General features: G+C 40.8%; 2 protein-coding genes across 5 annotated transcripts in view; both read right to left on the reverse strand.

The window, feature by feature from the left end:
* The window catches only part of RAPH1 (Ras association (RalGDS/AF-6) and pleckstrin homology domains 1), a 105026-nt gene extending 92907 nt beyond the window's left edge, over nucleotides 1-12119 (reverse strand). For all 4 annotated transcript variants that reach the window (XM_032354520.1, XM_032354519.1, XM_032354518.1 and 1 more), the window contains exon 1: nucleotides 12048-12119. The gene's annotated coding sequence lies outside the window, so the exon portion shown is untranslated. The remainder of the gene's footprint in view (nucleotides 1-12047) is intronic.
* LOC116597169 (60S ribosomal protein L27a-like) lies at nucleotides 6401-7131 on the reverse strand. Its single transcript, XM_032354523.1, has one exon. It carries the CDS (start codon nucleotides 6910-6912, stop codon nucleotides 6466-6468), a length of 447 nt encoding a protein of 148 aa, XP_032210414.1. The 5' UTR covers nucleotides 6913-7131; the 3' UTR covers nucleotides 6401-6465.
* Nucleotides 12120-12387: the final 268 nt, after the last annotated feature.

A 12387-nucleotide genomic window follows, 5' to 3' on the forward strand; every position in this document is an offset into this window, starting at 1 on the left:
TGGGAAAATGCCAGTGATGTAACTTTAAACAAAAGAAGCAAAACTAAACTGTGCATATAATGAGCTATATAAATTCACACACACATTTGAGAAAATATACTAAAAATTTAAACTGTGGTCATTTCTGGGTGGTAGGACTGGTTTTATTTTCTTCTTTTTACATCTCTAAATGTTGCAGATGTCCACTATTATTATTATTATTGAAAGGAGGAGGGAAAAGAGAAGGCAAAACTGCAAACTCAAAATCCTCTGGTTAAAACTTATGCCCCAATTAAACTGGTAAGATTCTGCTTTATTTCTGATTCCAAAAATATTGGACTATGTTAACAAAGATAAGCCTCTTTAAATATTAATATTTGTAATATTTGTAACCATACAAGCCAAAGGGATTATTCCAATAACTCTACAGCTGTAAATTTCTAGTTTAATATTTCTAAAGTTATGTTTAATCTCCTGGTTCCAGTACTGTCACATCAAATATGAGCTCTTTATCTATGCATTAAAGTTATCATATGGAAAAATCCCTGTACCAAATTTTAATTTACATCACAAAAATAAGCATGTGTAAATAACAATTTAGCTGTAAGAAATGACCAAAGAGGGCAGCAGGCAATGTTCACGTAACACATTCCATGGCAACTGAAAAACAGGAAATATTGTTGAGAGAAATGAAAGACCTGAATAAATGGGCAGATACACGTTAGTGGACTGGAAAATGCAATACTGTTATATATCAATTGCCCCATACTGAACTAAGTATTCGCTAAGTTAATTACAACCTATATCTGATTCTAAAACTTACATGGAAAGGCAAATGAACTAGAACAGCCAAAAACAATCTGGTAAGAGACCTTGGGGTAAAACCTGCCTTCAAGACTTACTATAAGGCTAAGCAATCAAGACAATGTAGTAACGGCAAAAGAACTGAGAATTACGTCAAGGTAAGAGAATGGACAGTCCAGAAATAGACTCATTTTTATATTGTCAAATGATATTCCACAAGGATGTCAAAGTAGGGAAGAAGGAAAGGAAAGGTTTGGTTTTGTTTTATAGATTTTATTTGAGAGTGAGAGATAGCATGAGAGGGGAGGTCAGAGAGAGAAGACTCCCAGCAGAGCCAGAAGCCTGACAAGGGACTTGATTCTCGGACTCCGGGATCATGACCTGAGCAGAAGGCAGTCACTTAACCAACTGAGCCACGCAGCTACTGTTTTGTTTTTCTAGCTTTACTGAGATATAGTTGACAAATTAAAGTACACAGCAGGGTTGTTTGTTTGTTTTTTGTTTTTTGACAGAGATCACAAGTGGGCAGAGAGGCAGGTAGAGACAGAGAGAGGGGGAAGCAGGCTTTCCACCCAGCAGGGAGCCCGATGCGGGGCTTGATCCCAGGATCCTGGAATCATGACCTGAGCAGAAGGGAGAGGCTTTAACTTACTGAGCCACCCAGGCGCCCCTACAAAGTGTTTTTAAACAAATGATGCTGAACAGATAGAAATATTGGGGGCAAGGGATCCTTGGCTTCTTCATCACACCATAAACAAAAGTTAATTCAAAATTGATCAGGCTAAAATTATAAAGATCTAGGAAAAAACGTGAGAAGATACCTTCTGCAAATTTAGTGTAGGCAAAGATTTATTAGGACAGAAAATATTAAACCGTAAAAGTAAAAATACTTTGATGAAGTCCAATATAAAAACTTCTGCTCTTTTAAAGGCACCATAAAAAAAAAATAGGCAAGCCACAGAGAAAATATTCACAAATGTATCTGACAAAGGACTTGTATTGACAATATATGAAAACTTGCTACCAATAAATAATAAAAAAGGTAACCCAATGTTTAAAAAGACTTGTGGTCACTTCCCAAATGGCTAATATGAACCTGGAAAATTGTTCAACATTACTAGCAATTAGGAAAATGTAAATTAAAACTACAATGAGATACTACTATATACGCATTACAGTGGCAAGTACTGTTGTTGAATATATAAAGTGATACGACTTTGAGTAAGTTTGCCAGTTTCTTAAAAAATTAAAAATACACCTACCCAATATAACCCAGCATGTCCTCACAGGTATTTATCCAAGAATAATAAAAACATGTATCCATGAAAAGACTTGTACACAAGTCAGCACAGCTTTATTTATAAGAGCTAGAAATGGAAGCAGCCCAAATATCTATCAAGAGGTAAATGGATAAATAAGCAATAATATGGGCCAATCTAAAAATCATTATTCTGCTTGAAAATAAGTCAGATTACAGGGAGGAGAGACAGGGAGGAACACTGAATGATTTCATATATAAAGTTCCAGTTGATACAGTCAACTAATACAAAGTTATAGAAAAGACAAAATTTACCTGTGGTTACAGTTGCTTCTGGGATGGGGAGAAGTAGAGAGAGTGGAAAAAGATAAAGGGTAGAGTCATGGGAAATGTTCTCTATGTCTCTAGAAAAATTAGGGAAAAAATGCTCACTATGGACATGAAAAAATTATGTCTATCAAACTAGTGAATAACTAAATGTTTAATGAGTGCCTTTAACTGACCTTGAATAATTCCCAAAAGCATACTGCAAAATCCAGATTTAAGCTTCTGAAAAAAGCCAGAATTTCAATTGTAGTGAAGAATAAATTTTATTTAGGTCTCACTTTGCTGAAATTTATCTATTTTTCTTCCACAAACATCACTTTATGATTAGTAAGAGAATGAGAATGTCTTGCTCCGAGTGTTTTAAGATGGCTTCACATAATATTATACACTATGAAATGGAACTTAATATGAAAGACTCATTAACAAAAGTAAAACTGTACAGTGGTTTCCAAAATGGAGGTGACTGTATCCCAGGAGGTATGAGTGATGATCTACAGGATATAAGAACATATTAGTTATTTTTATATCTAATTGTATTATAATATACATATGTATTTTAAGTATAACATAATGTAATAGAATACACAGGTTTCCTTAACACACAAAATGACACTGGTATCTTCCCTAGGGCCACCTGTCAGACAATCACACATCACATAAAGTTATCAAAGTACTCAAAGCAATTCTAAGTATTCTGAGGAGAAAGTGATAGTATTTGCTAGGTTCTTTTTTAATCATGAAATCAAGAACCCACCTTTTTTGGAAGTTGCTGGAAGAGACAGGTGTTCCAGAGTAATGACTTCCTTATTAGAAACGATACTTTATGGGGTCCCCTGGATGGCTCAGTTGGTTAAGCGCTGGACTCTTGATTTTGAGTCAGGTCAGGGTATCAGGGTTGTGAGATCAAGCCCCATGTCAAGCTCCATGCTGGGTGTGGAGCCTGCTTGACATTCTCTCTCCCTCTGCAACCACCACCCTTAAAAAAAAACACAAAACAATATTGTATGGAAAAAGCATATTATATAATCCTTCATGAAGCAGCTATTCTGACCTTGACAAAAAAAAGTTGGGGGCAGGGAAATTGGTTTAATTTCAAAAGCTACTACTGAAGCAAAAGAGAAGCTGAAGTAAGAAGACTGTCAAGTGTTATTTTATTGATGTAGTTGAGGAGTGACCATAGCATCTTGTACCCAACAGGTTTATTGGTTGTTTCATAGCAAAGTATTTAAAAAGAGGTGTCAAAAAGTTAATCATGTATCTTTTACAAAAAAAAGTCTAAATCTGCTTACTTTCTGTGGTGACCATTAGTAGTATGCTACCTAGACATTGTTTTTATTTATTTATTTTTAAAAAGATTTTATTTATTTCTTTAACAGAGAGAGCGAGAGACCACAAGTAGGCAGAGAGGCAGGCAGAGAGAAAGGGGGAAGCAGACTCCCCACTGAGCAGAGAGCCCGATGCAGGGCTCGATCCCAGGACCCTGAGATCATGACCTGAGCTGAAGGCAGAGACTTAACCCACTGAGCCATCCAGGCACCCCATAGCCATTGTTTTTAAAAACAAAAACAAAAAAGTGGTTAATCTGTACCTTAAAAATAAATGAGGCATTTTAAAACTTGGTAAGAAAATAACTGTATTCCAAAAGAAAACCATGTGTGTCATCTTGAAATACTGTACCTGACACTCTAAAAACAGAGAAAACATTTTCTAACTCTTTAAATGCTTCCCAAATACAGTTTTCTATGGATTTTTTAATGCATTAATTAAAAATATATAAATGCAGGGGCACCTGCATGGCTCAGTTGGTTAAGTGGCTTGCCTTGGGCTCAGGTCATGATCCCACTGTCCTGGGATGGAGCCAAGCATCAGGTTCTCTGTTCCGCGGGAGCCTGCTTCTCCCTCTGCCTGCTACTCCCCTGCTTATGCTCTCTCTGTCAAATAAATAAAATCTTTATATATATATATATATATATGTATGTGTGTATATATTTATATTACAAATTTATAATATATTATATTATACATATATGTATACACACACATACATACATACATACATATACATACATATATATATATATATATATATGCAAATCCTTGCATTGGTCTGCACAGTTAAAGCAAACCTTACTAGCCAAATCTTCAAAACTGATGGATGGAGGGGCGCCTGGGTGGCTCAGTGGGTTGGGCCTCTGCCTTCAGCTCAGGTCATGATCTCAGGGTCCTGAGCTGAGCCCACATTGGGCTCTCTGCTCAGTGGGGAGCCTGCTTCCCCCCTCTCTCTGCCTACTTGTGATCTGTCAAATAAATAAAATCTTTAAAAAACAACAAACAAAAAACTGATGGATGGAAATTAAACAATGAGTGTCCCCATTAACAAAGCATAGCCAAATACGTACTTACTCCTTTTGGGTGTATGTCCCTATATGAGCTGCCTTTTAGTTAAGACAAACATTAAAACCGAGTGCCAAATTAAACAGATATAATATCCAGACTTTAGAATTTCTGCATTACCAAGCAGTAAACCCAAGATTTTCCAAACATAATGCTGCATATTCATTGCTCCTGCTTTAAAAGATATTTTTTTTAAAATCGAGGGTAAACAAAAAGGTTTTTGAGCCACTAATAGCATTTATAAAGTACTCTATTCACAAATAAGGGGATCACTGATTCCCCTCAATGGTCTCTAAAGTCATTTGTTAAAATATAAAATAAGCCAAATAAGCCAAGAAAGAATTATTCTTTCTAAATAAAATTAACATTACTAGATATTAATGAATGCTTTCAGGAGATATAATGCCAACTGCAAATAATTTTTCAAATAACAGTTTTCATTAAAACCTTTTTATTGAATTTCTATTCTATTTAAGGGACTGCGAGATATTTCAGATGAAGAAAGGTCCAATACTCCCAAAATTCAGGGGGATTTGAGACAGTACAAAATTATCTATAACACAAGGCAAATCGAGTAAGATCTAGAGAAATGAAGAAGAAAGCAATTAATTCTGCTCAGTGTCTAACAGCTTCTTGGTGTCTAACAGCTTCACAAAGGACCCACTTGGGTCTCAAAGGGCAAGTGGGATTTTGACTGGAAAAATTAGAAGAACAAAGCGTGACTGAAAACCAGGAATAGAGGCATGTATAAGCTTGGATACATAAAGAATACACTGTGTTTTCAAATCATATTATTAGTTGTTTTGTTGTCCTGATTTAGCTAACCCTTTTCTTCACATATCAAACTTAGCAAGATCCTTTTAAAGGTGTTTTTTAAAAAAGCATGTAATTCTTAAGTATAGTTACAAAACTGATTTATTGCAATTCTACAGTATTTGGGCCTAGTTCTAACTTTCTCCAGATTCACTAAGGGACTTAAATTGTGTCACATGATGACAAGACATCAATTATGAACCTCCCTCCCAACCTTGCTTTTCTCCTCATGTAAAGGGATGGCTTGCTTGTCTCTTTTTTTTTCGAACCTAATCTCTTCACATTGTTTTGAAATCCCAATACGTTGTGCTTCTTCTTGGATTCGGCTCCCTTGATTATATTCTCTACCCATTCCCTCTATCCTGCACCTAAACTGGAATCCTGTTTTGGAGGGCAGAAAACCTAGCTGTTTGACTTCTCCATTACATCGAGCTCTGTCTAAAGCAGAGAACACTATGTTTTAATATATATATTTTAAAGATTTTATTTATTTGACAGAGAGAAAGCAAGAGAGGGAACACAAGCAGGGGGAGTGGGAAAGGGAGAAGCAGGCTTCCCGCTGAGCAGGCAGCCTGCTATGGGGATTGATCCCAGGACTCTGGAATCATGACCTGAGCTGAAGGTAGACGCCCAACTGACTGAGCCACCCAGGGGTCCCTGTTTAAATATTTATTAATATTCTATTAATAGAACAATATATACTGTTCTAAAAGCCAATCTATAAATCAAGAGTCATGTATTTTAAGACATCTGCCCTAACATGCGGTAAATTGTATCTTAAAGTAACAGCATGAGCTAAAGCTTCAGAGATTACATAACCTGGGAGTTTTCTTTTTTCTTTTTTTTGAAAAGCACTTGTTAGCATTTAACGAACCTCTCCCCACGAGGCTTCAAGCTACTAGAACACAGGTGCCCCCGACACCCTTGATCTTCTCCTCTGCTCTTCTACTAAAGAATTTGGCCTTGACAATGACAGGCTGTTTTAGGAGTTTCCCCTTTCCCAAAACTTTGTAGTAGCCCAATCGCACCACATCAATGATAGGAGCAGCTCCAGTCTTGTTTTTGGCGGCATTTACCCATGTCTGCTCACTGACTAAGGTCCACAGTTTATCAAGGTTGACAGTTGGGCAAACGCTCTGGTTCCTCTTTAAGTGGTAATGTCTCATACCAACTTTTCCAAAGTAACCTGGGTGATATTTGTCGAAGTTGATCCTGTGGTGATGCATGCCACCAGCACTACCCCGGCCTCCTGGGTGCTTCTGGTGCTTGCCAATGTGGCCACGGCCGTGGCTCAAGTGGCCCCGAAGTTTCCGGGTCTTCCTCAGTCTGGAAGGCATGTTGGCAGCCCAGACGGAAAAGGGCAACCTGGGAGTTTTCTAACATTTCCTGACAAAATCTTCCCAGATGAAATCTTTATACAGTATATCAAATATGTAAAATTGACAAAAGTGCTGCTAACACTAGTCTATGTTCAAATACATTAATGTATTACCAACTCAGAGACAAATTAAGGATTAAGTATGTCAGTTACATTACAGTCCTACAACAACCTAAGCAACCCATTTATTACTATAAAGTTTTGTTTTGATTTCACCTACATAAGTAGTTCCAAGTAGGTAGTAGCTTTTGTTTGTTTTGGTAGCAGCTTCTGTAGTCTCAGGATAAGCTTCAATTAAATTTATTCAAAAAAAATTTTAAATAAGAATTTTTTCTTTCAAAATTGGCCTTGAATGTGTTATGGTTTTCATTGTGTGTGTGCCATGCCAACAAAATCTTTATTAACATTTTGAATTTAATCAAAATTATCTTGGATCTTAGCCATCACATTCTTGATGGTGCTACTGAGTTCCACCTCCAGAGTGATAATCTTGCTGGACAGGGGCTTCAAAAAGATCTGCATACTACCCCTCTGATGCAGGACCAGGTGCAAGGCTGACTCTTTCTCAATACTAAAATCAGAAAGAGTATGGCAGCCATCTTCCAAATGCTTGCCTGCAAAGATGAGACTTTGGTGTTTTGTGTGGCAGAGGGTAATGCCCTCTCTATCTTGCATCTTGGCCTTCACATTTTGTCACTAGGCTCCATCTCCAGGGCAATACTCTTGCCAGTCAAGATCTTCATGAAGATTTGCATTTTAACCTGCTAGCGAATGCAAGGACACTGAATCCAATCATGGAAAGTCACATTCACACCAACACAGACACCCATCAATGCCAAATGCTTCTGAACTAAAATTTTTTATATCTGTCCATAAGAGTGAGAAGACCATTCACTGGAGAAAGAATAGTCCTTTCAACAAATGGTGCTAATAAACTGGATACGCACATGTGAAAGGATGAAGCTGGACGCTTACCTACCACCATACATAATATTAACTCAAAACGGGTTAAAGACCTAAACATAAGAGATAAAACTGTTACGAAAAACCAACAAGGGAAAAGCTTCATGACATTGGATTTGGCAATGACTTCTTGGACATGTCACTGAAAGCATAAGCAGCTAAAGAAAAAATAAAGCTGACTTCATTAAAATGAAAAAATTCTGTACATCAAAAGATACCATCAACAGAATAAAAGGCGACCCACGGAAATGGGAGACAGTATTTATATAACATGGATCTGACATAAACTTAATATCCAGAATATATAAGGAATTCCTACAACTCAACAACAAAACAACCCAATTTTAAAAATGGGCAAAGGACCTAGATAGACATTTCTACCAAAACACCACCACCAACAAAAACTAAAAACCAGATGGTCAATAAGTACTTGAAAAGATGCTCAAATCACTAATCAGTAGAAAAGTGTAAATCAAAACCACAATGAGATACCACTTTACACTCATTAGGATGACTGTTGTAAAACAAAACAAAATAAAACTGAGAAAATAACAAGTGTTGCTGAAGATTTGGAGAAACTGGAATGCTTGTGCACTGCTACTAGAGTGTAAAATGCTGCAGCTGCTGTGGAAAACAGTATGGCAGTTCCTCAAAAATCAAAGAGAATTACCATATGACCCAGCAAATCCGCTTCTGGGTATATATTCCAAAGAACTGAACACGGGGACTCAAAGAGGTATGTGTATGACAATGTTCAGAGCAATTATTTACAATAGCCAAAAGGTGGAAATAGCAAACATCTATCCACAGATGAATAAACAAACAAACTATGGTATACACAAACAATATAATATTATTCAGCCTTAAAAAAGGAATGAAATTCTGATTCATGCTGTAACAGGGATGAACTTCGAAGACATATGCTAAGAAAAATAAGCCAAATACCACAGAGCAAATATTGCATGATTCCATTTAAATGAAGTCTAGAAGAGTCAAATTCATAAAAACAGGAAGTAGAAAAGTGATTACCAGGGGCTAGAGTGGGAGGTGGTGCAGAGTTATTTAATGAGTAATTTCAGTTTGGGATGATGAAAAAGTTCTGAAGATAGTGCTGGTTGCACAACTTTGTGAATGTACTTAATACCACTGAAATGTACACTTAAAAATGATTAATATGGTAAATTTCATGTTGTATGTTACAATTTAAAAAACTTGTGTTTTTTTAATTTATTTAATTATGGCGGCAATATAAAATGTGGTTAAGAATACAGGCTTAAGATTATTCTGCCTGGTTTCAAACCCAGCTCTGTCACTTTACAGCTCTGTAGTCCGTGCTTGTCTGCTCAGACAGTAACACAACCTACTTCACAGAATTATGGCAAGAATTAAATAAATTGTACATGTAAAGCATTTAAAACAGGACATGTCACTTAGACACTTTTAATTATTAAGTTTAAAATACATTTTTAATGAGATTTGAGTGAAACATCTACAGAACCTTGACGATCATCCTCAAAATTGCAGAGTTCAGGAAAACACACACTGAAAACCAGTGACCTAATCCAAATTTCTCATTTTATAGGTAAAGGAACTGAGAATCTAAGATGAGAGATTTGTCTGAGGTCACGTATCTTGTTTTGCTAATAATAATCTTCCTAAGAGTTTGGGATTAACAATACTACGCTGACATTGAATTACTTCAGAACCATGGCAAAGCCATGAAATTCTACACAATCTTTAGTGTGAAATCATCCACCACACTAATCTTTATTTTTTGCTAATTTTCTTTTTTAGCGAGGGGGTAGATAGAGGGGGAGAGAGAATCTTAAGCAGGCTTCATGCCTAGTGGGAAGACTGATCTCAAGACCCTACGATCACCACCTGAGCCAAAATTAAGAGTCCAACACTTAACTGACTGAGTCACCCAGGTGCCTCCCCAAAATGCTAATCTAAAAAATACAGTAATTATGTAAGGGGTGAAAACCAAAAGAAAGCAAAACCAAAAGAAAAGTCATTCTAATCATCCTCAAAGACTAAAAACACCTCTTCAGAGAACAGTGTTAAAATATTAGTGAAAACAAATTATGTTGACTCAGAGTTTGAGGCACACTACTCCACTCCTTTTACTTACTATATAATCTTAATGAGACTGCTCAATCTAAAAAATCGGCTGCTTTTTTCTACCAAATAAAGCTAATATTCACCATGAGGAGACATCTACAAATAATTCTTTATTAAATTCAAACAGAAGACAGCAGCAGTCCAAATAGCACAAAATGTCTAACCCAAAAAATCATGTATTAAAGCTTTGTAGACATTTCGGTACTTACTTGAATAGGGCTAGGTCTGGTCTCCAGGAAATTCACAATACAAAAAGCAAAATAACAGAGAATCTTCTGAAGGTCAGACTCAACAAGAGCTAAAAAGCTTTTGAGCGTCTCTGTTTTGCCCTTCCTCCATTGGTCTTACTCTTCAGTGGGGCTCTCAAAGGATAGTACCACCTATGCTTGGAATGTCCTCGCCATCTACATCAGTTGAAATCCTACCTCCTCTTCTTCTTTTTTTTTAATCCTACCCATTCTTAAAGGTTCCACTGAAATCCCACAGCTTCCCTGAATTTTCCCCCAATGCTCCCAATGTGGAATTTCTCTCTCCTCTTTGCTCCCCTATTTTGTAACTTGACTTCAACATTATAGCGTTGCCTTACAATTACCTACCGTAACTTCCTCCCTCTCCTTACCCCCAGGAAAATCCCAAAAGCAGTAGGCTCAGGAAGAAAGGAATCAACATTTGCCAACACCTCAGAACCTTGAAGAGGGCTAGGCATTTTGCATACATTATCTCATTTAATCTGTTCGACAGCACCCGGGAAGGTCAACAACAGGTGGTGTCATTCCCATTTCTCTGATAGGAACTCTCTGCTGAGAGTTCACAGCTTGGCCGTCTCACTGCTAGCCAGTTCAAGGGTTCATGCAGCCTCTGGTTCGCCTGGCTTCCAAGAGCTCTTTCCACCACGCCGAGCTGCAGGTCTGATCCACTTTGTGTCCCCCACGCTACCAAAGAGCAGGTATTCCATAAAGATCCGCCGAACTGAATATTCCTACGAGCTCGCCACCACCCTTTTAATAAGCTGTTCACGCCCTATCCCTAGCCCGTTACGGTCACGGTTCCTCTCCAGCAGCTCCGACATACACACGGGCAGCTCTCTCCATCCCCGGGAGAAACGCTGCGGGCACATCGACCCTCGCTGGGAGGGGAAGTGAAGAATCTTTCAATGCTCCCAGATCTCCCCCAACGCTCTTCCCACAGAATATAAGAAACCCCCCCACACGAGACAACATGTGACGCGACGCCTATACCCCCTCGAAAAAGCTCTTAGTTCATACCCCGCAACGTCTCCGCGCTCCCGAGCACTGAAGGCGGATGCGGTTCCCAGCTCGCACGGCGGGGACCCCCGAAGACGCCGCCTGAATCAGAAAACCGCCTCTTTCAGACTGTTTTACAACGAAGGCATCCGATCGCTCTCCCACGGCCCCCCTCCCCCGCCATGACCCGCAGTTTGGATTTCCGGCGGGAATGCACACAGACGCGGCGACAGGAGAGGGGGCTCCAAGGCCAGGGAGCAATTACTTAGCCCGCTTCATCAGAGGGCGCAGAAGGCGCCCCGCATTTCCAGATCTCTGCACTGAATTCGTTTACGAAAGGCGGGGGGCACCGAAGCCCGAGGAACCCCAGACACCGAATCACCGCTTTCCGCGGCTAACCGGGGAGAGTCCTTTCCTCCTCGCGGTCCCGGGCCACCAGCGCCCGGTGCCAGGTCCAAGCCCAACCGCACCCTCCCCCGGCGGTCCTGTAGCTCATTGTCTCCCTCCGTCGCTGCCCCCTAGGGCGCCGGGGGGGGCAGCCCTGGCTCCCACCGACCCCCACCGACCCGCCGCCGCCGCGCTGGGCGTGGTTCACCGAGCCCGGCCCCGGCCCGGCAGCGACCCCGCCCCAGGCTCTGCCGCCCGCACCGCGCCCGGACGGCCGGGCCGGGCGCCGGGAAAATGGAGGCGGGAGCCGCGGCAGCGCCTCACAGTCCGCGCCCCGCCGGCCTCTCCGCCCGGCTCGAGGGCGAGGCTGAGCACTCACCGCGGCAGCTGCTCGACCCTCCAGCGGCGCGGGGCCGGGCAGCCGTCGCTCCCGCTGCTCCCGCCGCCGCCGCCTCAGGCGCGGCGCTCCTTCCCCGGACCCGCCGTGAGCGCCCGCAGCTCCCGCGCCGCGCGCACCGTGACTGACTGACTGACTGACCGACCGACCGGGCGGCGGCGGCGGCGGCGGCGGCGGAGGCGGGGCGGGAGCGCGCAGCGGGCGGGGCGGCCGCAACGCCCAGCCGTGGCCGATCCGACTGCGGCCGCGTCGGGCCGAGACGCAGAAGGCGGAGCCGAGGTCCGGGTGGCGGACGGGCGGACCGACTCGCGCCCGACCGCTT

The sequence above is a fragment of the Mustela erminea genome, chromosome 8 (genome assembly GCF_009829155.1).
Source record: "Mustela erminea isolate mMusErm1 chromosome 8, mMusErm1.Pri, whole genome shotgun sequence".
Lineage (NCBI taxonomy): Eukaryota > Metazoa > Chordata > Mammalia > Carnivora > Mustelidae > Mustela > Mustela erminea.